Raw genomic sequence first — 27,160 nt, forward strand, 5'->3', positions numbered from 1 at the left:
GCAATCAGGTCTACATCTGGTAGACCCCACTTGTCTACTAGGAGTTGAAATACTTCAGGATGAAGGCTCCACTCTCTGGCGTGTATGTCCTGACGACTGAGGAAGTCCACTTTCCAGTTGAGGACCCCCAGAATGAACACTGCCGATATGGCTGGCAGATGGCGTTCCGCCCAGTGAAGGATCTTTGACACTTCCAACATTGCCATGCGGCTTCGAGTGCCGCCTTGATGGTTTATGTACGCCACCGTGGTAGCATTGTCCAATTGTACTTGAAAAGGCCTGTTCTGCACCAGAGTCAGGGCAAGTTTCAGAGCATTGAACACTGCCCGCAACTCCAGAATATTTATCGGGAGGAGAGATTCCTACCTGGTCCACCGACCCTGAAGAGAATGTAGTTCCAACACTGCACCCCAACCCCGCAGACTGGCATCCGTCGTCAGAAGGACCCAGTTGGAGATCCAGAAGGGACGACCCCTGCTCAATTGTTTGTCCTGTAGCCACCAGGTCAGTGACAGACGAACCTCTGGAGTCAAGGATATCATGCGAGATCTGATCCTGTGAGGCAGGCAGTCCCACTTGGCAAGGATTAGCTTCTGCAGAGGGCGAGAGTGAAACTGAGCATACTCCACCATGTCCAAAGCCGACACCATGAGGCCTAGTACTTGCATCGCCGAGTGTATCGACACTCGTGGGCGAGAAAGGAAGTATTGTATACTGTCCTGACGCTTCAGGACCTTCTCCTGAGACAAGAACAACCGTTGGTTGAGTGTGTCCAACAATGCCCCCAGGTGCACCATGCTTTGAGCAGGGACCAGGGAGGATTTCTTCCAGTTGATGAGCCACCCGTGGGCTTGCAGAAATTGGACCGTCAGTTCCAGATGACGGAGGAGAACCTCTGGGGAGTTTCCCAGGATAAACAAATCGTCCAGACCTGTTGGGATCCTGATACCCTAACAGCGGAGTAGGGCAGTCATAACTGCCATGACCTTGTTGAAGATTTGTGGAGCCGTGGTCAGGCAAAAAGGTAAGGCCTGGAATTGATAATGTAGGTTGCCAATAGCAAACCGCAGGTTTTGTTGATATGATATGGCAATAGGTATATGTAGGTAAGTTTCCTGTGTGTCCATAGATACCATATAGTCCATGGGCTCCAAAGCCAGAACAATAGAGTGAAGGGTTTCCATACGGAACTTGGAAACCTTCACAAAATTGTTCAAAGAATTGAGGTTTAGAATAGGTCGGGAGGATCCATTTGGTTTCGGAACTAGGAACAACGTTGAATAGTACCCCCTGCCTCTCTGAGCCAGAGGCACCGTTACTATCACTCCTGTGTCCAGAAGGGATTGTACCACCAAATGGAGAGTTTTTGCTTTTACCGGGTCTGAGGGGATGTTTGTCAAGCAAAACTGGCAAGGGGGACATTTCTTGAAAGAGATAGCGTATCCGTGAGTGACGACTTCCCTTACCCAGTCATTTGAAGTGGTCCGTAACCATACCTGTGCGAACCTTAGAAGTCGGCCTCCCACCCTGGGATCCCCCAAGGGGAGGCCCACCCCATCATGCAGCAGTCTTTTCTGGTTTAGAAGCAGGCTGACGGGCCACCCAGGAACGTTTAGGTTTGGGCTTAGAGGTTTTGGAAGTGTAAGCCTGTTTTCAGTACGCCTGACCCTTTGCTTTACTTGGAGGTAGAAAGGAATGAAAAGTGGTACTTTTAGCCTTCGGAGCGGAAGGATTAGTACACGTCATACATGCAGTTGTAGCAGACGCTAAGTCAGCAACAATTTTGTTCAAATCTTCCCCAAAAAGGATGTCTCCCTTAAAAGGGATAACCTCCAAGGTTTTTTTAGAGTCTGGATCCACAGACCAGACATGCAAGTCCACTGGTGGCAAAGTTTCCCAATTCATACTTAACTCTGCAGCGAGGGGATAATGAGCTAGCATTTTCTTAGAGAGGGCAAATTTCTTTCCTGGAGACTCCCAGGATTCCTGACGTATGTCAACTAAATGGTCAGAATGGTGCAAAATTAATTTAGTGACCTTCTGACGTTTGAACTTATCAGGTTTCTTAGACGTATCTTGAGGTGCAGATTCATCATCAAAAGAATCAGCCTGATAGCCTCAAGGAAGTCAAGAACATCCACCTGTGAAATAGATTACCCATCAGAAGCATCTGCATCAGTGTCTGTGGGGTCAGTGTATACGCCCATCTTCATGTGATGAAGTATCCGTAACATGCGTGGATTGTGAGGAGGTAATTGTCCGCTTAGATTACCCTTTGGTCTTAGGGGGGGCGAGGGTTAGGTTTTTGTTTAACCAGAGACCGATTTAATTGCTGTACATGAGTTGACAGCATATCTGCCCAAGGCGGATTAACTGCAGGGACAATATGTGGCTGTAATGGCACAGGAGGTCCCACAGGGGGCGTAAGTCTCGTTATTAGCATAGTCAGCACATTAGAAAAGGCAGTCCAAGGTGGTTCTTGGTAAGCCACCAGTGCTACAGGCTGACTGAAGGGTACATAGCCCCCGGTACTTCGACCCTCAGCTGGAATATTTTCCTTAGATAAATCCTCGGCGTCAGCACTGCATGACGCAGGATTCGCCATGGATCTCTCGCCCTGTGATGCAGACATAATATAGAAACGTAGACTTAGGGCGTAACAGTACAACATAGCCAGACGCACTACCTGACAGAAACCCCCTGTGGAGTGTGACTGCAGATGCAGAACACAAACAGAGGATTTAAGCAGTATATGGTGACTGAAATAGACAGAAAAAGATACCGATGTAGTATTTCCTGTGAATCTCTCTCTTTCTCTCTCTATATATCTATGTATATCTATATATCTATATATATATCTATATATCTATATATATATATATATATATATATATATATATATATATATATACATACACATATATATATATATATTTATGATCCTGACTTACATAGCCCCCTCAGGGTACAGAATATAGGGAGAGATACATGGAATAAGAACCAAACAGCAGCTATTGGCGCACACACAGTCACAGGTACAATGCAGAAATTATTACAAACAATAAAACTGCACCAGAAAGGCTCATCCTCACCTGCCTCACCCCACCGCACGTCACTGCAGTGTACCCCGCTACAGAAAAATAAATAAATTGTGAAACTCAGATTGCACAGGTTCTGTGGCTGATTAAAACAAAGTGAAATGCAGGCTTGAAGTCAGCAGCCACAGAACCTGTGTAATTCATGAGTTTCCTTGTTTAAAGGGATAGTATGTTAAATATATATATAGTGAATGTTGATAACTTAGACTGTTGCTTTAAGGAGAGGTCATCTGGCTTGACTGACCCTCCCCAGCTACTTATTCATTATTGCAGTCATTTGTAAGTGACCACCCTCTGCTGATTTCAGGTGTCAGATTTGTGGCCCAAGACTAGTTAACCCTTGCAAAACTACAGCTACTTATTCAAAATGGTAAAATATGGTGTGTGTGCCCACTTTGCCAGTATATTTCATGCCCAAAACAACACTGGGCCAAGCAAAATACAAGTGGGTCACATTCAAGTGACCACCCTCTGTTGTTTTTGGGGGTCAAATTTGTGGCCCAAGACTAGTTAACCCTTGGTAAACTACAGCTACTTATTCAAAATGGTAAAATATGGTGTGTGTGTGCCCACTTTGCCAGTGTATTTCATGCCCAAAACAGCGTTGGGCCAAGCAAAATACAACTGCGTCATATGTAAGTGACAACCCTCTGTTGATTTCAGGTGTCAGATTTGTGGCCCAAGACTGGTTAACCCTTGCAAAACTACAGCTACTTATTCAAAATGGTAAAATATGGTGTGTGTGTGCCCACTTTGCCAGTGTATTTCATGCCCAAAACAGCGTTGGGCCAGGCAAAATACAACTGCGTCATATGTAAGTGACCACCCTCTGTTGTTTTTGGGGGTCAAATTTGTGGCCCAAGACTAGTTAACCCTTGCTAAACTACAGCTACTTATTCAAAATGGTAAAATATGGTGTGTGTGCCCACTTTCCCAGTGTAGTTCATGCCCAAAACAACGTTGGGCCAAGCAAAATACAACTGCGTCATATGTAAGTGACCACCCTCTGTTGATTTCAGGTGTCAGATTTGTGGCCCAAGACTGGTTAACCCTTGCAAAACTACAGCTACTTATTCAAAATGGCAAAATATGGTGTGTGTGCCCACTTTGCCAGTGTATTTCATGCCCAAAACAGCGTTGGGCCAAGCAAAATACAACTGTGTCATATGTAAGTGACCACCCTCTGTTGATTTCAGGTGTCAGATTTGTGGCCCAAGACTGGTTAACCCTTGCAAAACTACAGCTACTTATTCAAAATGGTAAAATATGGTGTGTGTGCCCACTTTGCCAGTGTATTTCATGCCCAAAACAGCGTTGGGCCAGGCAAAATACAACTGCGTCATATGTAAGTGACCACCCTCTGTTGTTTTTGGGGGTCAAATTTGTGGCCCAAGACTAGTTAACCCTTGCTAAACTACAGCTACTTATTCAAAATGGTAAAATATGGTGTGTGCCCACTTTCCCAGTGTAGTTCATGCCCAAAACATTGGGCCAAGCAAAATACAAGTGGGTCACATTCAAGTGACCACCCTCTGTTGTTTTTGGGGGTCAAATTTGTGGCCCAAGACTAGTTAACCCTTGCTAAACTACAGCTACTTATTCAAAATGGTAAAATATGGTGTGTGTGTGTGCCCACTTTGCCAGTGTATTTCATGCCCAAAACAGCGTTGGGCCAAGCAAAATACAACTGCGTCATATGTAAGTGACCACCCTCTGTTGATTTCAGGTGTCAGATTTGTGGCCCAAGACTGGTTAACCCTTGCAAAACTACAGCTACTTATTCAAAATGGTAAAATATAGTGTGTGTGTGCCCACTTTGCCAGTGTATTTCATGCCCAAAACAGCGTTGGGCCAGGCAAAATACAACTGCGTCATATGTAAGTGACCACCCTCTGTTGATTTCAGGTGTCAGATTTGTGGCCCAAGACTGGTTAACCCTTGCAAAACTACAGCTACTTATTCAAAATGGCAAAATATGGTGTGTGTGCCCACTTTGCCAGTGTATTTCATGCCCAAAACAGCGTTGGGCCAAGCAAAATACAACTGCGTCATATGTAAGTGACCACCCTCTGTTGTTTTTGGGGGTCAAATTTGTGGCCCAAGACTAGTTAACCCTTGCTAAACTACAGCTACTTATTCAAAATGGTAAAATATGGTGTGTGTGCCCACTTTGCCAGTGTATTTCATGCCCAAAACAGCGTTGGGCCAGGCAAAATACAACTGCGTCATATGTAAGTGACCACCCTCTGTTGTTTTTGGGGGTCAAATTTGTGGCCCAAGACTAGTTAACCCTTGCTAAACTACAGCTACTTATTCAAAATGGCAAAATATGGTGTGTGTGCCCACTTTGCCAGTGTACTGTATTTCATGCCCAAAACAGCGTTGGGCCAGGCAAAATACAACTGCGTCATATGTAAGTGACCACCCTCTGTTGTTTTTGGGGGTCAAATTTGTGGCCCAAGACTAGTTAACCCTTGCTAAACTACAGCTACTTATTCAAAATGGTAAAATATGGTGTGTGTGCCCACTTTGCCAGTGTATTTCATGCCCAAAACAGCGTTGGGCCAAGCAAAATACAACTGCGTCATATGTAAGTGACCACCCTCTGTTGATTTCAGGTGTCAGATTTGTGGCCCAAGACTGGTTAACCCCTGCAAAACTACAGCTACTTATTCAAAATGGTAAAATATGGTGTGTGTGCCCACTTTGCCAGTGTATTTCATGCCCAAAACAGCGTTGGGCCAGGCAAAATACAACTGCGTCATATGTAAGTGACCACCCTCTGTTGTTTTTGGGGGTCAAATTTGTGGCCCAAGACTAGTTAACCCTTGCTAAACTACAGCTACTTATTCAAAATGGTAAAATATGGTGTGTGTGCCCACTTTGCCAGTGTATTTCATGCCCAAAACAGCGTTGGGCCAGGCAAAATACAACTGCGTCATATGTAAGTGACCACCCTCTGTTGTTTTTGGGGGTCAAATTTGTGGCCCAAGACTAGTTAACCCTTGCTAAACTACAGCTACTTATTCAAAATGGCAAAATATGGTGTGTGTGCCCACTTTGCCAGTGTACTGTATTTCATGCCCAAAACAGCGTTGGGCCAGGCAAAATACAACTGCGTCATATGTAAGTGACCACCCTCTGTTGTTTTTGGGGGTCAAATTTGTGGCCCAAGACTAGTTAACCCTTGCTAAACTACAGCTACTTATTCAAAATGGCAAAATATGGTGTGTGTGCCCACTTTGCCAGTGTATTTCATGCCCAAAACAGCGTTGGGCCAAGCAAAATACAACTGCGTCATATGTAAGTGACAACCCTCTGTTGATTTCAGGTGTCAGATTTGTGGCCCAAGACTGGTTAACCCTTGCAAAACGACAGCTACTTATTCAAAATGGTAAAATATGGTGTGTGTGCCCACTTTGCCAGTGTATTTCATGCCCAAAACAGCGTTGGGCCAGGCAAAATACAACTGCGTCTTATGTAAGTGACCACCCTCTGTTTTTGGGGGTCAAATTTGTGGCCCAAGACTAGTTAACCCTTGCTAAACTACAGCTACTTATTCAAAATGGCAAAATATGGTGTGTGTGCCCACTTTGCCAGTGTATTTCATGCCCAAAACAGCGTTGGGCCAAGCAAAATACAACTGCGTCATATGTAAGGGAACCTACTCTGTTGATTTCAGGTGTCAAATTTGTTACCCAAGACTCATTAACTCTTGCAAAACTGAATGATCTGAATAAGAAGCTGGAGTTCGAATAAGAAGTGAATAAGATGCTAGAGCTTGAATAAGAAGTGAATAAGAAGCTGGCCGAATAAGAAGCTAACTTCAGCATCGTAGTAAAAAGTGTGAAAATGCCTACAGTAGCTATCCCCTTTGCCCTTGTGGAGTTATATATATATATGCACACACAACAAGTTAATGGCTTACCCCGGGTGACAAAACTCCTGGTTTCGGGCCTGCCCTCCTCCCCACTGCACTTTAGGCAGCGGCGCCAGCAGCACACTCCCGCACAGAGCCGGTGCTCTCCAGCTCAGCACCGTGAAGCGCGGCTCCGGCTTGGTCCCTCCGGCTCCCTTCCTCCTCCCCACTGCACTTTAGACAGCGGCGTCGGCAGCACTCTCCACGGATCTGTGTGCGGTATGTAACGCACACCACCTCTATCTCCCCTCCGGTTTACTTAAGTGTAAGGTTCATTAATTGTTGCACTACTTCTGTGGGCATTCTATGTGGCACTAGTAGCCTGTGGGCGCTTTGTGGATCACTACTGCTGTGGGCATTATGTGTGGCATGTCTACTGTGGGTGCTCTGTGGGGCACTATTGCTGTGGGCGCTCTGTGTGGCACAACTACTGTGGGCGCTCTGTGGCACGACTACTGTGAGCGTTATTTGTGACACAACTACTGTGGGCGTTCTGTGTGGCATGACTACTGTGGGCTCTCGGTGTGGCACGACTACTGTGGGCGTTCTGTGTGGCATGACTACTGTGGGCGCTCGGTGTGGCACGACTACTGTGGGCGTTCTGTGTGGCATGACTACTGTGGGCTCTCGGTGTGGCACGACTACTGTGGGCGTTCTGTGTGGCATGACTACTGTGGGCGCTCGGTGTGGCACGACTACTGTGGGCGTTCTGTGTGGCACTACTACTGTGGGCGTTCTGTGTGGCACTATTGCTGTGGGCGTTCTGTGTGGCACTATTGCTGTGGGCGTTCTGTGTGGCACTATTGCTGTGGGCGTTCTGTGTGGCACTATTGCTGTGGGCGTTCTGTGTGGCACTACTACTGTGGGCGTTCTGTGTGGCACTACTACTGTGGGCGTTCTGTGTGGCACTACTACTGTGGGCGTTCTGTGTGGCACAACTACTGTGGACGTTCTGTGTGGCACTACTACTGTGGACGTTCTGTGTGGCACTACTACTGTGGACGTTCTGTGTGGCACTACTACTGTGGGCGTTCTGTGTGGCACTACTACTGTGGACGTTGTGTGTTAGGCACGCTATCATTGTGGGCATTTTGTGTGGCACTACTACTGCGGGTGTTATTTGTATAAGGGACACTACTGTGGGTATTGTGTATAAGGAGCACTACTGTGTATCGTAATGTGAATTAGGTACACAACTATCGGGTGCAATATGAATCAGGCACTACGTGTGGTATAATGTGAATACTATTGTGATACTGTGTGACGTAATTTGAATTGGGGATACTATTATGTGGCCACGCCCCTTCCATGTGAGACCACGCCCCTTTGGCGGGCACTGTCCCTTTATTCCATATGGGAGGGAGGGCGCAAATTTATTGTTTGCAGGAGGGCGCCGGACACCCTAGCACCGGCCCTGGCTGTATCCTTTAAGGACACCGACCCGGGAACCGGTAAGACTATCTTACGCGATAACCTGGATATAGATGCGTCCACAATTGGCGGGTTTTCCCATTTCTTCCTATCATCTGAAGGAAAAGGAAATGAGGAAATCAACTGTTTAGTGATCTGAAATTTCTTGTCAGGGTTTACCCACGCTTCTTCAAAGAGTGTTTAATTCCTTTGAAGCGGAGAAAGTAGCTGAGGATTTCTTTTTAGTATTAAAATATTCCTCTTCCACCTCCTCTGTCTTGTCAGGAATGTGCAGGAAAGTCCTGATAGCATCAATGAGGGCCTGTATTTCCTGTGACAGGCCAGCATTCCCCACGTCCACTTCACCCTCCTCTGGATCAGACTTATCAGGATCAGTATCCCCCTGCATGATTTGGGCCAGAGTACGCTTTTGTGTGGCCAGTGTGGGTATCATAGGTGGCTCAGCGTGCCCCGCCGCAGCGTGCGTCTTCTGAGCCTCCCCAGAAGACACACGCTGTACTCAGAGCTGTGCTCCTACCCTAGTGCCGCCATTCCCGTCCCGGTTAGCGGGTTGCCGGCGCCGTACTCACCACTCTTCTGTCTTCAGGCTCTGTTAGGGGGTGGCGGCGTGCTGCGGGAGGATACGCTGCACCATGGTGGGGCTTGCGAATGGCTCACTCAGGAGCTCAGTGTCCTGTCAGCAGAGAAACGGGACCATTAACTCTAAGGAAGTTGGGCCGTTCTCTCCCCTAAGTCCCACGAAGCAATTAGGCTGTTGCCCAAGCAGCCCCGACTGAAAATAACAAACATTAAAAATAAACGTAGAAAACTCAGGAGCTCTCCAAAGCGTGACCGGCTCCTCCGGGCACATTTTCTAAACGGAGTCTGGTAGGAGGGGCATAGGGGGAAGAACCAACCCACACTATTGATTTCTTAAAGTGCCCATGGCTCCTAGTGGACCCGTCTATACCCCATGGTACTAATGTGGACCCCAGTATCCTCTAGGACAGGGGTGGGAAACCTTTTTTCTACCGAGGGCCATTTGGATATTTATCAAATCCTTCGGGGGCCATACAAAAATTCTCAACTTAAAAAATTACCCTGCCCCCCAGTTGGTCTGCCCCTTAGAGGCACTGTGTGTGCGCGCCGGAGGCGCGCGCACCAAAAAATGGGTGTGGCCAGTTAAAATAGGACGTGATACACATATGCCCCCAATAGTGCGGTGCCAGATCTACAATTGCCCCCACAGTGCCAGGTATACAAATGTCCCTCACAGTGCCAGGTATACAAATGCCCCTCACAGTGCCAGGTATACAAATGCCCCCCACAGTGCCAGGTATACAGATGCCCCCACAGTGCCAGGTATACAGATGGCCCCACAGTGCCAGGTATACAGATGGCCCTCACAGTGCCAGGTATACAGATGCCCCCACAGTGCCAGGTATACAAATGCCCCTCACAGTGCCAGGTATACAGATGTCCCCACAGTGCCAGGTATACAAATGCCCCTCACAGTGCCAGGTATATACAGATGTCCCCACAGTGCCAGGTATACAGATGTCCTCACAGTGCCAGGTATACAAATGCCCCTCACAGTGCCAGGTATACAGATGTCCCCACAGTGCCAGGTATACAGATGTCCCCACAGTGCCAGGTATACAGATGTCCCCACAGTGCCAGGTATACAGATGTCCCCACAGTGCCAGGTATACAGATGCCCCCACAGTGCCAGGTATACAGATGCCCCCACAGTGCCAGGTATACAGATGCCCCCACAGTGCCAGGTATACAAATTCCCCTCACAGTACCAGGTATACAAATGCCCCGCACAGTACCAGGTATACAGATGCCCCCACAGTACCAGGTATACAGATGCCCCCACAGTGCCAGGTATACAGATGCCCCTCAGTGTGCCAGGTATACAGATGCCCCCACAGTGCCAGGTATACAGATGCCCCCACAGTGCCAAGTATACAGATGCCCCCACAGTGCCAGGTATACAGATGCCCCCACAGTGCCAGGTATACAGATGTCCCCACAGTGCCAGGTATACAGATGTCCCCACAGTGCCAGGTATACAGATGTCCCCACAGTGCCAGGTATACAGATGCCCCCACAGTGCCAGGTATACAGATGCCCCCACAGTGCCAGGTATACAGATGCCCCCACAGTGCCAGGTATACAAATGCCCCGCACAGTACCAGGTATACAGATGCCCCCACAGTACCAGGTATACAGATGCCCCCACAGTACCAGGTATACAGATGCCCCCACAGTGCCAGGTATACAGATGCCCCCACAGTGCCAGGTATACAGATGCCCCCACAGTGCCAGGTATACAGATGCCCCCACAGTGCCAGGTATACAGATGCTCCCACAGTGCCAGGTATACAGATGTCCCTCACAGTGCCAGGTATACAGATGCCCCCACAGTGCCAGGTATACAGATGCCCCCACAGTGCCAGGTATACAAATGCCCCTCACAGTGCCAGGTATACAGATGCCCCTCACAGTGCCAGGTATACAGATGCCCCCACAGTGCCAGGTATACAGATGCCCCCACAGTGCCAGGTATACAGATGTCCCTCACAGTGCCAGGTATACAGATGTCCCTCACAGTGCCAGGTAAACAAATGCCCCTCACAGTGCCAGGTATACAGAGGTCCCCACAGTGCCAGGTATACAGAGGTCCCCACAGTGCCAGGTATACAGAGGCCCCCCACAGTGCCAGGTATACAGATGCCCCCCACAGTGCCAGGTATACAGATGCCCCCCACAGTGCCAGGTATACAGATGCCCCCCACAGTGCCAGGTATACAGATGCCCCCCACAGTGCCAGGTATACAGATGCCCCCCACAGTGCCAGGTATACAGATGCCCCCCACAGTGCCAGGTATACAGATGCCCCCCACAGTGCCAGGTATACAGATGCCCCCCCACAGTGCCAGGTATACAGATGCCCCCCCACAGTGCCAGGTATACAGATCCCCCCCACAGTGCCAGGTATACAGATGCCCCCCACAGTGCCAGGTATACAAATGCCCCCCACAGTGCCAGGTATACAGATGCCCCCCACAGTGCCAGGTATACAGATGCCCCCCACAGTACCAGGTATATAGATGCCCCCCACAGTACCAGGTATACAGATGCCGCCCCAGTGCCAGGTATACAGATGCCCTGCCCCCCCCCCCCCCCTCCCCTCCGTGCTGCTTACCGTGCTGCTTTCGGCGGGACACGGAGGAGAGCGCGGCTATGTTGGGCCGGTTCGAGAGCCAATCAGAGCTCGCGGACCGGCAGCCGCGGCTTCTGATTGGCTGTTGGTCCGCGAGCTCTGATTGGCTCACGAACCGGCGGCTAGTTTCAAGTCATACACGCCGCCGCTCCCACCCGACAGCCGCGCTCTCCTCCCTGTTCTGACAGCTGAGACACGCTGCCGCCGGACTGAGCGGCAGCGTGTCTCACTGACACAAGCTGGTGGGCCGGACCAAACTGCTTTGCAGGCCTTATACGGCCCGCGGGCCGGAGGTTCCCCACCCCTGCTCTAGGATGTAAGAGAAAAGCAGTTCTCGGACAAGCTAACAAACGATCTCTCCACCAATGACCCTGTATCTGTATGGAAAGGAATGCAATCAATAACCAACTACAATAAAACATGAAAGTCCACCACCATGCACCAAGACCTAGCAGACGAGCTGAACCACTTTTATTGCAGGTTCACAAAACAATCACCTCTACGATGCCCCGAACACCGACGGCCAACTCCAGGCACTGCAAGTCGCCCAAGAGATGGAGGCACTATTCAAAAGGGCCAAACCCAGGAAAGCTCTGGGTCTTAACGGATTGTTACCAGCTGCCTTGAGAGCATGTGCGGGTCAGCTCGCCCCCATATTCAGCAAGATCTTCAACAAATCGCTGGAGTTACAGAAAGTCCCTTCCTGCCTCAAAAGGTCCACTATCGTCCCGGTCCCCAAGAAACCCTCTATCACGAACCTGAACAACTACAGGCCGATAGCACTAACGTCTGCTGTCATGAAAACGTTCGAGCGTCTGGTTTTGTATCCCCTGAAAACTGTGACTGGTCCTCAACTGGACCCCCTACAGTTCACCTATCGATCGAATCGGTGTGTCGAGGATGCAGTCAACCTGGGCCTGCGCTACATTCTACAGTATCTAGACATTCCCGGTACCTACGCGAGGGTCCTGTTTGTCGATTTCAGCTCGGCCTTCAATATACACTGCTCAAAAAAATAAAGGGAACACTAAAATAACACATCCTAGATCTGAATGAATGAAATATTCTTATTAAATACTTTGTTCTTTACATAGTTGAATGTGCTGACAACAAAATCGACACAAAAATGATCAATGGAAATCAAATTTATTAACCCATGGAGGTCTGGATTTGGAGTCACCCTCAAAATTAAAGTGGAAAAACACACTACAGGCTGATCCAACTTTGATGTAATGTCCTTAAACCAAGTCAAAATGAGGCTCAGTAGTGTGTGTGTGGCCTCCACGTGCCTGTATGACCTCCCTACAATGCCTGGGCATGCTCCTGATGAGGTGGCGGATGGTCTCTTGACGGATCTCCTCCCAGACCTGGACTAAAGCATCCGCCAACTCCTGGACAGTCTGTGGTGCAACGTAGCGTTGGTGGATGGAGCGAGACATAATGTCCCAGATGTGCTCAATTGGATTCAGGTCTGGGGAACGGGCGGACCAGTCCATAGCATCAATGCCTTCATCTTGCAGGAACTGCTGACACACTCCAGCCACATGAGGTCTAGCATTGTCTTGCATTAGGAGGAACCCAGGGCCAACCGCACCAGCATATGGTCTCACAGGGGTTTGAGGATCTCATCTCGGTACCTAATGGCAGTCAGGCTACCTCTGGCGAGCACATGGAGGGCTGTGCGGCCCCCAAAGAAATGCCACCCCACACCATTACTGACCCACTGCCAAACCGGTCATGCTGGAGGATGTTGCAGGCAGCAGAACGTTCTCCTTGGCGTCTCCAGACTCTGTCACGTCTCACATGTGCTCAGTCAGAACCTGCTTTCATCTGTGAAGAGCACAGGGCGCCAGTGGCAAATTTGCCAATCTTGGTGTTCTTTGGCAAATGCCAAACGTCCTGCACGGTGTTGGGCTGTAAGCACAACCCCCACCTGTGGACGTCGGGCCCTCATACCACCCTCATGGAGTCTGTTTCTGATCGTTTGAGTAGACACATGCACATTTGTGGCTTGCTAGAGGTCATTTTGCAGGGCTCTGGCAGTGCTCCTCCTGTTCCTCCTTGCACAAAGGTGGAGGTAGCGGTCCTGCTGCTGGGTTGTTGCCCTCCTACGGCCTCCTCCACGTCTCCTGATGTACTGGCCTGTCTCCTGGTAGCGCCTCCATGCTCTGGACACTACGCTGACAGACACAGCAAACCTTCTTGCCACAGCTCGCATTGATGTGCCATCCTGGATGAGCTGCACTACCTGAGCCACTTGTGTGGGTTGTAGGGAGGTCATACAGGCACGTGGAGGCCACACACACTACTGAGCCTCATTTTGACTTGTTTTAAGGACATTACATCAAAGTTGGATCAGCCTGTAGTGTGTTTTTCCACTTTAATTTTGAGGGTGACTCCAAATCCAGACCTCCATGGGTTAATAAATTTGATTTCCATTGATAATTTTTGTGTGATTTTGTTGTCAGCACATTCAACTATGTAAAGAACAAAGTATTTAATTAGAATATTGCATTCATTCAGATCTAGGATGTGTTATTTTAGTGTTCTTTATTTTTTTGAGCACCTCAGAGGCGCAATCAGTAAAGATCATCAAATTCGCCGACGACACCACTGTCATCGGCCTCATCAAGGACGGGGACGAAACGGCCTATAGACGGGAAGTAGACTGGTTGGCCCAGTGGTGCACCCACAACAACCTTGAGCACAACCCCCTCAAAACTGTCGTGAGGATAGTGGATTTCAGGAAGAAGTCAGCTAGTGCACCTCCGCTAACGATTGCTGACAGTGTGGTATTGCTAGTGGACTCCTTCAAGTTTCTAGGGACCACAATCTCCCGGGACCTTAAATGGGGGTCCAACGCCGACGCCACTGCCGGGAAAGCGCAGCAGAGGTTGTTTTTCCTCAGGCAACGCGAGGAACAGATGCAGGCTTCAAAAGGTGGAACCGCAGAGAAGATCAGGGCCGACCTTCCCTCAGTCCAGGACCTGTACCTGTCCAGAGCTAAAAAGCGGGCAACGAAGATAGTAAATGACCAGCTACACCCTGGTCACAGCATGTTTAACTTGCTTCCTTCAGGGGCCATCCCCGCCGGGTCCACCAGAAGCCTCAAAAGTTTCTTTCCCCAAGCTGTCCGCCTGCTGAGCTCCCGAACATTGACTAACTAGACGTACATGTAACTCACTTTTGTCCCTACGGTATACCTGTCTGTATGACTTTACTTGCCCCCCCTTCACCTGCTTATCTGTTACCTACTTAGCTGTTATATAGCAAACCGAAGACAAATTCCTAGTATATGCAAGTATACCTGGCCAGTAAAGCTGGTTCTGATTCTGATAGAAGGGGGGTTAGCCATAGCCCTAGCTGCCACCCCAAGCGGGTTAAGGGAGGGGTAAAATAATTACCCCATCCCTTGTCGACATTTTCAGGGTCAGGATGCCGGTGATGGTTATGTGCCTGCCGTCATCCCGACCACCAGCAGTGGCAAATGCAGGATTTCTAGAGGGGGGTTTCCAAATGCAATCCAAAATTTCTGCAAAACAGTGGAGCAAATGTAGGTGTTTGGGGAAGTGGTCGAAGAACCTAGTAATGACCCTGGACATTAATGTACACAGTGGTGTTTTTATACAGTGGATGCTGTATGGAAAACAGTATTAATATTTCACACTATAGATGGTCTATAGGGAATACATACTATTTACCAGCGGGCGGGATGCCAGCTGTCATGATCCCGACAGCGGCATGCCGCCCGCCAGAATGCCGGCAGCGGGGCGAGTGGTACTGTACGAGTCCCCTTGTGGGCTCAGTGGCATGCTGCACTTGCAACAGGTTCTATTCTCACTCTATGGGTGCCATGGACACCCACGAGTGGGAATAGGCCCTCTGTCAGCATTGTCAGATGTTGAGATTCCGACGGCGGTATCCAGACCACCGGGATCCCGTCAGCCGGTACAGGGCCGTCTCCAGGCTTACTAGCACCCTGAGCAAAAAAAGAAATCTAAACACCCCACTCCTGGAAAAGTGGGCATGGCCTCGCAACTTCATATTATCAGACTATAAATACATATATTTTCACACTCCCTCTATACACACACACACACACACACACACACACACACACACACAATTAGCAGCCTTACACATAACAGCCACTGTAGTGTTCCTTACACATAATGTCTCCAGTATAGTGTCAGATACACATAATGACCCGAGTAGTGCAGTGCCAGACACATACACCCCCAGTAGTGCCAAACACACGATATGCCCCCCCCAGCAGTGCCAGATACATATGATATGTCCCCCCAGCAGTGCCAGATTCATGATATGCCCCCCCCCCAGCAGTGCCAGATACACATGAAATGCACCGCAGCAGTACCAGATACACATGGTATGCCCCGCAGCAGTGCCAGATACACATGGTATGCCCCGCAGTCTCCGTCTGCTGTGTCTAGCTCTAATTAGGCGCCAGTCCACGAGCCAATCAAAGCTTGCAGTCCGGCAGCTAATCAGGAGCCTTAGCTGCCGGTCCGCGAGCTCCGATTGGCTCACGGTCCGGTGCGCGGGGAGGGGGTGTACTGAGTAGTGTGGCCACACTTAATGGGCGGCCAGAACTAGCAGCGCCCATTAAGTGTGGCACCCTGTTCGATCGCTCTATTGGAATGTGCCTGGAGCCGGCAAATTGATTGCATCACTTCTATAGTATAGGCTGTATGAAGCTTATTTTAATACTATAAATAAGTGGTCACCACAATAAATAAAATAAAAAACACAAACATACCAGTACTGCACTTTCTAGACACACATTCTCCCATCTCATGGTAAGGCTCCTGTTTCATCTTCCTGGCAGCTCTCTGTTCCAGTGCAATGTTTGAGGGCTTGGATCCACACACACACACCAAACTTGGTAGAAAAAACTGCTACCAATGGGCATGTGCAGCAGCTCTGCCCTGTCCCTTAAATTTGAGCCACTTGCCAAAAGTTTGAGCCCCCCCACATTTGCCCATGAGCAGGGTTTCATATCACACACCATACTAATGATTACCTTCTTATACAGCTTGTCCCAGGGATCATTGCTGTAACCTCTGTAATGTTTCAGCTCTTCCTCGTCCTCCGCAGTGACGGAACCAACAGGAATGACTCCAGCCGGATAATTTAATAAATTGTACAACATTGTGCAGGAGAGAGGAGCTGAGAGATAAGAGAGATTGTTCATTTATTTTAAGCTTCCAGGTGGCGCCCTCTTAAAGCTTTATCTGTCTAATACCCAATTCATTGCAATTGTACTGCGCTGTGGACTATGCTAGTGCCATTTACATAAATGTTAATGCTAATAATTTAGTAATTTAGATGCCATATGTCTTCGGTCAGTGTTGCACACTGAACCTCAAGTTTACATGGAACCTCAAGTTTACTGTGGGTGCAAAACCCTCTACAAAATGAGATCGTGTACCAGATCTTAAATTATGTAGGTGTCTGTGGCTTGTGTTTGAGTTGGGTCTTAGATTTGATACCCATATAATAATGGTATCATACTTGCCTACACTCCGGGAATGCAGGAATGGCTAGGAGGCTCCCAAAAATTGGGTGACACTCCCAGACTGGCGTCACTGTGGCGCCGCCCTCTGACTCACAATGCTGGTAATCTTGGCATTGTGCAATGGAGGAGGGGTCACGATGATGTAATGACGCTGTCACGCCCTGGCCCTGTCCCGCACCATGGTCCCATGCCGTGCCTCCCCTCACAAACCCCTCATGCCGCGCCACACCCCTACTTTGCCTACATGGAATGTCGGCATCTATGTAATGGTACAACATGATTTACGTTTCAAAGAGTATAATATCTGGGATATTATACTGAGTTATCACGCAAATATAGATGGGAGAGAGAGAGAGAGAGAGACAGACAGAGAGAGAGAAACTTCTAATAGATACATGTATGTGCCATCATTACCTCCCCGCTAACAATTCAACCATAGTTGCCTACCCTCCATCATTTTGCAGGAGACTCCCTGAAATAGTAGCAATCTCCCTCACTCCCTGAATAGACCAGCAATCTCCCCGATTGCCCCTTACCCTAATTATCTAGCAGCAGTTACATTCTTGGGGAAAAAGAAATCAGAGATACATACAGTCAAATGGGATCATCAGCGCCATTTCCCTGTATAGATTATAAGGCACAATGATCCCTACGGCTACATGCATTTTAAATTAGGTCTCTCGTGGCTACTTATAGTATATTGAACCTCTTGCAAAACACAATACACAAACAAGTCCAGATAAATACAGTGTCTGTTTTTCAACAAGTAGATCTTATTAACTTTGGGGCTCATTTACATTTAAGTCGTTTTTATGACACGCCTCTCAGATGTAGCAGTACACGTCCGCGCTGATAGGTGTTACTTTCACAATCTCCCTGAAATGCTTTTTCAAAAGTAGGCAAGTATGAATTCAACTTAGGACTGGGGAGAGAGAGGAGTGTGGATCCAGGCTGTGGATGCAACTTCTAAATTGTGATCTCATCTGCTGGGACTAGTGCTGAATGGGGGGAGGAAGGGGGGGCAGTGCCCTGGAAACATTTTCGAACCATGATACAAGACCAATGAAGTGAGGTTATGTTACAGTATTTATCATAATGGCATGTGTCACCAGGCTGTGATCAGACTGTAACAAGTTTCTGCGTAATGTATAAGATGTTACAGTTTGCACTGCAGTAAACATTAATAACTAGAATTAATAATATTCTGTTGTTTCTTCCTTCCTTCGTGTAGATGAACATTGGGAGTCTGCATGCACCTCTGGTCCCTGCTGCCAGGTAATAACTGTTTTCAGTTAGCTGGTAAAGTACAGGAGATACAGTAAGTATATTGCAGTGCAGAGTGAGTTATGTGATGACATTATGTTATAGACTAGTTAAAAGCCCATCAAAATGACACCAGGGCTGGACTATATTAGGAGGGCAGACTGGCACTACTCACACAGGAGCTACCAGGTTTAAGGATGTCCTGTGTCCGTGTCACGCAGGGGAGAGGTAACTATATTGAAAATATCTGCATCTCTCTCCACTGCCCCAACCACTCCACTTTCTCCCCAGTCCCTATCCAACCCAACCCCTCCCCCCACCATGTCCTATCTGCCCCTACCCCCTGTTTTGTTCATACGTTTGTAAATCCAGTCATCAGGACACAGAGACATGCGAGTTCACTGTTGTGCTGTTTATTCCATCAAACTCCAGGCACACTGCACACTGGACCACCCACTTCCCAGCATCCCCCTGGTCCCAGGGACCATCACTAAAGATTCAGGTTTACACCCATTAGTAAGGGAGTGTCTACAAATATTAATACACTAACATCACATCCTCTTTTCTTTAAAGATAAGTCCTGTACGCTTCAATGCAACAATTAATAACGTCATATTAAGAACATCATCTAACACGTTTCTATGAGTCTCTCAGGTCTGCGTATTTCCCTTTTGGGTCTTTCATACACAGTCTGTGTTTCATCGACCATGTTGGACCTTTCTAGAATCGTGGTTTGTTCACCATTATGAGGATCATCATACATGTCAGATGAAGGGTATTCTTCAGTCATGTTGTCTTCATTATGGTTAGGTTGAGATCTTAAATCCACCTGATTTCTTCTTGCTTCCGTTCCATGCTCTGTACGTATAGTATAAGATCTTGGTGCTACTTGTGCTTGCACAATACCTTTCTGCACCCGAATACCTTTCTCGGGATCTCTGAGACGGACTTTATCACCCGATTTTAGATCAGAAACGTTTTTTGCTCACCTGTCATGGAACAGTTTCTGTTTTGCCTGTTGACGTTCCTTACTCAGTCTGACCAACGCTGAGTTATGTGTATTAAGCAGTTCATCATGTATCGGGAGATTTGCTCTAATCCTCCTTCCCATCAGCATTTGTGCAGGAGAAAGTCCATTCTGTAAAGGTGTACTGCGGTAGATTAAAAGACTTTTGTAGAAATCTTCTTTACCTTCTTGAGCTTTTTTCATGAGACTCTTTACAGTTTTTACTGAACTTTCCACCAACCCATTTGAGCGTGGACAGTGGAGACTTGACGTAGTATGGACAAATTCAGCACTGGAAAACTGAGGAACATTGTCAGTGAACACTTCCATAGGAACACCATGCCTTGCAAAGATTGACTTCATGCAATTGATTACGGCTTTACTAGTAGTTGTATGTAGTGTCTTCACCTCAGGGTATTTAGAGTAATAATCAGTCACGACAATGTACGTTTTCCCATTACAATCAAACAAATCTGCGCCAACTTTCTGGTACGGTCTCTCTGGCACTGCGTGAGGACTCAGTGGCTCGACTTGTTGTTTCGGTCTATACGTAAGACATAATTCATATGTAGCTGTAGTCTGTGCTATGTCTTGGTTCATTCTTGGCCAATACATAACTTCACGCGCTCTCCGCTTACATTTTTCTTCACCTAAGTGGCCTTCATGTATCTTGCACAGCATAGCTTTTCTTAGTCGTGCAGGTATGACAAACCTATTGCCTTTGTAAATAATACCATCGACAACTGTAAGGTCACTGCGGTACATCCAATAATCATGGATAGACAGCGGGCACGCATATTTTTCTGCTGGCCAACCTTTCAGAATGATATCTTTCAACACTTTCATTGTGTCATCTGTCTCAGTTTCTTTCCTAATCTGTTCTGGTCTTGCAAGAGACACTGGTAGAGAAGCTACGATCAAATTAACATAGGCTTCTATCTCTTCATCCATCAGACTTTTGGAACCTTCACTTTTGTCCACAGCACGAGAAAGTGTATCAGCAATGTACATGTATTTGCCGGGACAGTACAGCAAGTGTACATCATATTTCTGTAGTCTGATAAGCATTTGTTGAATTCTCATGGGACAGTCATGTAATGATTTAGTCATGATAGCTACCAATGGCTTGTGGTCAGTTTCCACTGTAAATGTTTGACCATACACAAACTGATGAAATCGCTCACATACATATGTGATCGCTAGAAGTTCTTTTTCTATCTGAGCATACCTTGTTTCAGCACTTGTCAGTGCTCTTGATGCATAGATTACTGGTTGCCATGTATCCTCATGTTCTTGTAACAGCACTGAGCCTAGGCCAAAATGCGAAGCATCTGCTGAAAATCTTATTCTTTTCGCAGGATCAAAGAATTTTAGCACTGGTTGCTCTGTAATTATCTGTTTCAAGTTTTGCCAACTTTCTTCTTGTTCATGTGACCACATCCACTCGTTATCTTTGTCCAACAACCATCTAAGAGAGGCTGTTCGTTCAGAGAGTTGAGAAATAAACTTTCCTAAGTAAGTAATCATTCCTAGGAATCTTCTGACGTCGTCTTTGTTGTTAGGACATTCCATGTTCACTATGGCTGATATTTTCCTTGGGTCTGGTTTTACACCTTGATCTGAGACCACGTCGCCCATAAAGGTAAGTGTATTCATGCCAAATTCACATTTGTCCTTGTTTAGCTTTAGATTCACTTTCTTGACAAGTTCCATTACTTGTCTCAATCTAGAATCATGTTCTTCCTTTGTAGATCCCCAGACAATAATGTCATCCATCATTGTTTCAACACCTGGAATATGTTCAAAAATCATGTGCATCTTTTTATGATATACTTCTGGAGCAGACAGTATTCCATATGGTAGTCGAAGAAATCTGTATCGACCTTCTGGTGTATTAAATGTACAAACCTTTGAGCTGGCCTCATCTAGCGTCATTTGCCAGAATCCTGAAGATGCGTCCAATTTACTGAACCATTTTGCTCCCGCAAATTGCGACATGATTTCATCTCTGGTTGGTAGTTTGAAATGTTCTCGTTTAATAGCTTTGTTTAAATCTCTGGGGTCTAGACCTATTCGGAATTGTCCATTTTTCTTTTCAACAATTACTAAGGAGCTTACCCATTTCAGTAGGCTCATCAACTTTCTGTATCACACCCAAGGCTTCCATGCGATTTAACTCGTTTCAGTTTCTCACAGCGCAAACGGAAATTTTCTACAAGGGTGTATCACTGAAGAAACTTGCGTGTCTATATTTATTTTATGCTCTCCAGGCAAACAACCTAGACCTTCAAACAAGTCTCTGTATTCTGTAAACATCGATTTGCAGTCATCTTCTACTTGTGATGTCACCATAAAAACTCTTTAGCAAGCTTAGTTTCTCACAGGAACTTAATCAAGAATCGGTTGCACATTTTTATCCACAATCAGTAGAGATGTTTTAAACTGTTGTCCCTTATATTTCAGTGTCACTAAGCATGTACCTCTCACAGGAATTTCCTCCCCAGTGTACCCTGTAACTTTCACTTTGGCTGGGTGAATTTTAGGTTTTACTCTAAAAGTCTTATAGTCTTGAAATGATATTAAATTCACCTGCGCACCAGTATCAAGCTTAAAGGGAATGACAATCTCGTTCACAGTTAAAGGGACAATCCATTCTTTATCTGCACTGCAAAGTTCAATGCAATCCACAAAGAATTCATCTGTTTGTTTAACAGCATGCACTTTGGTTGTTTTACTTTTAATTTTACAGCATTTGGCAAAGTGATTAAGTCTACTACATTTCATGCAGGTTTTACCATAAGCAGGGCACATTTTAGGATTGTGAGTATTTCCACATCTACTACACATTTCCTTATTAGACTGTGGCTTAGACTGCTTAATTCTTGAGAATGGAGGTTTGCATGGCTCGGTTTTCTGCACTACATGCACATCAGCTTCCTTGTGTAACTTTTTGGCTTGAAATCTAGTTATTTCTGCAGATCTACACATAGTCACTGCCTTTTCTAGTGTTAGGTCTTGCTCTCTCAGCAGTCTCTCTCTGAGTCCATTATCAGGTATTCCACAGACAATACGATCTGTAATCAGTGAATCCTTTAAAATCACCAAACTCACAGGTTTTACTGAGTGATTGCAGCTCTGTAACATACTGGTCAAATCCATCTACAGACTTCTGATCACATGTGAAAAACTTATATCTTTCATATGTCACATTTTTCCTTGGCACAAAGTAATCTTCAAACTTTTGCATTATAGAAGATCGCACCATATTCTGCCCCTCAGCAAACTGAAAACTATTATAAATGTCCAGCACATCCTCTCCTATGACAAGGAGGAAAATGGATGCCTTCGTTTTGTCAGCCTCTGAATCAGCTCCACATGCAGTAAGATATATATTAAACCTTTGCTTAAATCTTTTCCAGTTTTCAGACAAGTTACCAGACATCAGCATGCCGGTTGGAGGAGCTAGTTTATCCATGGTTACTCACTGTTTGAAGATAGGAGCATACGGCAGGTTTTGCAGACACAGAGTATCACAGCCACAGACTTCTGCAAGATTCTTTCACACTCTGAGAGCACTAGCAGTCCAAGTTAAACTTCTTCTGACACCATGTTTTGTTCATACGTTTGTAAATCCAGTCATCAGGACACAGAGACATGCGAGTTCACTGCTGTGCTGTTTATTCCATCCAACTCCAGGCCCCCTGGACCACCCACTTCCCATCATCCCCCTGGTCCCAGGGACCATCACTAAAGATTCAGGCTTACACCTATTAGTAAGGGAGTGTCTACAAATATTAATACACTAACATCACACCCCCCTCTCCCCAGTCCCTATCTGCCCCAAGTCTCCTGTCCTCTCTTTCTCCCATAGTACCCATCTGCCCCTACCCCACTCTGTACCCCCAATCCCTATCTGCCCCTACCCCCACTCTCTCCCCAGCCCCCTCTCTCTGTGTGCAGCAAGTGTGGAACAGTCAGATCAGTATTATTAATATTACCAGTAGCAGGTTAGAAGGCTGTAACATCTCCCTGCAGTATCACTTTCAGTTTGAGCTGTGTCAGCTAACAGATGCATACCTCCCAACTGTCCCGATTTTGGCGGGACAGTCCTGTTTTTCACGGTCTGTCCCGCTGTCCCACCCGCGGGTCGCAGTGACCCGCAGGTCGGGGGGCAGTTGGGAGATCCCTCCCTGTCACTCGCTGCTCTGTGGAGAGCAGCGGTGAATAGATGCTGTGCGCATGCGCACAGCGTCTATTCACGGCAGATAGGGACAGGGGGCATGACCAGCAGCTCTCACAGCGCTGTTCATGCCGCCATAATGACGAAAACAGGGGCGTGGCTTGCGATCGCGGCACTTGCACCCTTGCCATTAGGCCACACACCCTAAAAACGGGCGTTGCTGTCCCTCCACCGCTGAGATCAAAGTTGGGAGGTATGCAGATGTGAAGAGCAGAATTGGCTTTTATTATATAGAATTGTGATTGTTACCTGTTGGGATTGCATAGTGATTATGAGAGATCATATACAGCCTCATATGCCCCATATACTACGAATATCCTATATAATAAAAGGCTAATGCTGCTCCTCCTCTCTATGGGGGAGCTGGTAACTAGTATAATACTAAACTGACTCCTTGGCTGTCCAGGGCCCGTGAGATTATACAGGTATGTGTAGATATATTTTAAACCTTGGCCCTGGGGTTCTCAAACATTGGGCCTAATTCAGACCTGATCGCAGCAGCAAAATTGTCCTCTAATAGGCAAAACCATGTGCACTACAGGTGGGGCGGATATAACATATGCAGAGAGTTAGGTGTGGGTGGGTTATATTGTTTCTGTGCAGGGTAAATACTGACTGCTTTATTTTTACACTGCAATTTAGATTTCAGATTAAACACACCCCACCCAAATCTATCTCTCTCTGCACATGTTACATCTCCCCCCCCCCTCCCCCCGCCGCAATGTACATGGTTTTCCCCATTAGAGAACAATTTTTTGCTGCAATCAGATCTGAATTAGGCACATGGTTCTCAAGGCTCCCCAACGGGCCAGGTTTTAGGTATATCCATGGTCCAGCACAGATGGCTAAATCAAATTGACCGAGATGCTAATTACGTCGCCTGTGGCCAAGCAGGGATAAACTTAAAACCTGGACCGTTGGGGTGTCTTGAGAACCTCTGCCTTAGCCATACCCTGCCTGGCCAGTGGATAAAATGTACAAGGGGACCTTTATCAAATATTGCTGTGGGGCCCATAGATGTCCAGTTACACCGTGTGTAATGCTACACATAATTCAGGGAGGGAATACAGCGATTTATACCAAATAGTTTCCCCGGATAGCCGACGTTGAAGGCCGGGCCCAGCATGGGACATAGGATCACATCTAGATTCAGCTTTCTCCATTCAGTGAGGAATTCTGTCTGGTATTCCTGAAGGAAAAGACTCATTACAAGAGCTGACAATCACTTGGGCGGTGGGTCCAATAAGACAGGACATGCAGTGTGTGTGTGTGTGTGTGTGTGTGTGTGTGTGTGTGTGTGTGTGTGTGTGTGTGTGTGTGTGTGTGTGTGTGTTACAGAGACACCAGGGGGTAGGTGGAGGTGACTTCTAATCTTTTAGAAGTTAAAGTTATTATAGATAATACACAAAGTTTCTCTAAACTACATTGATGGCATTAGAAGTTTGTTCAGATATTATGTACAACAGTTAATACATATAAAAACATTCATAGATTATATTATTAGTAACTGGAGTCACACAGAGATAATTATTAACTATAGACAGATCTAAAAAAAAAGGTTGAGGGACATGTATTATAGGCATCTAATATGTGAATTAAATCGATGCAGTGTCATTAGAGGCATTACTGTGAAATTATACGAATTAAGAATTCTACAAATTGATTATATATGAACACACATGGCCAGGGCTGCCGTGAGGAGGGGGCGGTTACTGCTGCAGCCCCCTTCCCCCCTGTCTTGCCCCTGGCTAAGGTGCTCACGCACCCTTCTCCTTCCCCCATGCATCCAACAGTTAGGCCACACCCCGAAATGTACTGGGACCAAACATAGGCCCTCATTCCGAGTTGATCACTCGCCAACGATTTTCGCAGCGAAGCGATCAGGTAGAAAAACGGCAAAACTGCGCATGTGTACGGACCGCCATAGGCCCTCATTCCAAGTTGATCGCTCGCTATCTGCTTTTAGCAGCAGTGCAAACGCTAGACCGCCGCCCTCTGGGAGTGTATCTTAGCATAAGTGCGACCGAAAGTGCTGTTTTTTTTTCAAGCAGTTTCAGAGTGGCTTCAGACCTACTCCTTCCTTTCGATCACTTCAGTCAGTTTAGTTCCTGCTTTGACGTCACAAACACGCCCTGCGTTCGGCCAGCAACTCCCCCGTTTCCCCAGGCACGCCTGCGTTTTTTAGCACACTCCCGGAAAACGGCCAGTTACCACCCAGAAACACCCACTTCCTGTCAATCACTCACCGATCAACAGAGCGACGGAAAAGAGTCGCTAGACCTTGTGTAAAACTGCATAGTTTTGTGTGAAAGTACGTTGCGCGTGCGCCCTGCGGCCCGTGTGCATGCGCAGTTTTGCCGTTTTTTTACCTGATCGCTCCGCTGCGAAAATCGGCAGCGAGCGATCAACTCGGAATGAGGGCCATAGCTCTCTCTGGCCCTACAAATGCCATATATACAGATATACATAGCCTATATTCACCACGTACGCTACCTGAATGGCTATCTGCTCCTTCCAGAGATGCTTCACAGATCTAGACAGGGAGGTGAGATATCAGTACGGACAATAATAGCAAAACACCACAACAGAAAACATAAAATCATTAAAACTTTGATTGCAGAAAAGAACCAGAGCCACCTAGTCTGCCATCTCTGTTATTCATTCATATTTTAGACTTGTCTTATAAATATCCATGTCAGTCCTATGTATTCTCTAGATCTTTTACTGTTCTTCCTCTATCCTCTCAGTTCTCCCTCATCCAGTCCCACAGTGTGTCCCCTCTACTTTATGTGTGCTCTGCGCTGACTCTCCCTCTGTCCATAGTCGCTGGGTCCCTCTGGCACTCCGCATCCTGGAGACAGGTGTGGCACAGATGCGATAAACATAGCTGAGGTGTGCTATTGCTCGACTCATCTTCTGTCCTCCATCATAGAGGACATGCTCCTGACTTTATCTGGAATAATCCACCAGGTCAGTATATCTACATTGTATGTAAGAGATCCTCTGGGAGAGCACACATGGTCTTACCGGGCACCAAGGCTGGAATTTATAGCACTGGAGATCCTTGGGTACTGGAAAAAAAATAAAAGAAAAATTGTTAAATGACAGGGTAAACTATTCAGCATCACTAGAATTTTTTTTAAATGACCAGAAAGCTTTAGAGACTTCTATAAATGTCCACATACTGTAGCTAACCAACAGAGGCCATGTATCCACCTAACAGCAAGCGTGCCTCCAACCAAGACTGGTCATGTATCCAACCATCAGCGGCCTTGTAGCCAACCTCAGCGCCCATGTTTCTGAATCTTGGAAAAGCCAAAGTTCTGGGGCAGAGGACACAATGTACTGTACCTGCTGCTTCCACACCGCTAACTTCTTCCTATGAGCTCAAGGCCTTAAGACCCATACACATTAGAGGCTGTCGCTCTCTGAGCGATGTCATCTAGTGTTTCCCCC

At 47.0% G+C, this 27,160-nt stretch overlaps 1 protein-coding gene across 4 annotated transcripts in view; it reads right to left on the reverse strand.

Moving 5' to 3' along the window:
- Window positions 1-27,160, reverse strand: part of LOC134957545 (vitamin D3 hydroxylase-associated protein-like) — a 171,116-nt gene that overhangs the window by 63,346 nt on the left and 80,610 nt on the right. For 3 of the 4 annotated variants that reach the window (XM_063939523.1, XM_063939522.1, XM_063939521.1), the window contains exons 12-15: window positions 26,732-26,775; window positions 26,198-26,237; window positions 24,785-24,893; window positions 16,701-16,846 (exon numbers count right to left, since the gene is read on the reverse strand). In XM_063939523.1, the coding sequence (XP_063795593.1) occupies window positions 16,701-16,846; window positions 24,785-24,893; window positions 26,198-26,237; window positions 26,732-26,775 (339 nt within the window). Of the gene's footprint in view, window positions 1-16,700; window positions 16,847-18,294; window positions 18,492-24,784; window positions 24,894-26,197; window positions 26,238-26,731; window positions 26,776-27,160 lie in introns of those variants that run through there. The other variant, XM_063939524.1, reaches the window with a different exon arrangement.

The sequence above is a fragment of the Pseudophryne corroboree genome, chromosome 9 (assembly GCF_028390025.1).
Source record: "Pseudophryne corroboree isolate aPseCor3 chromosome 9, aPseCor3.hap2, whole genome shotgun sequence".
Classification (NCBI taxonomy): domain Eukaryota; kingdom Metazoa; phylum Chordata; class Amphibia; order Anura; family Myobatrachidae; genus Pseudophryne; species Pseudophryne corroboree.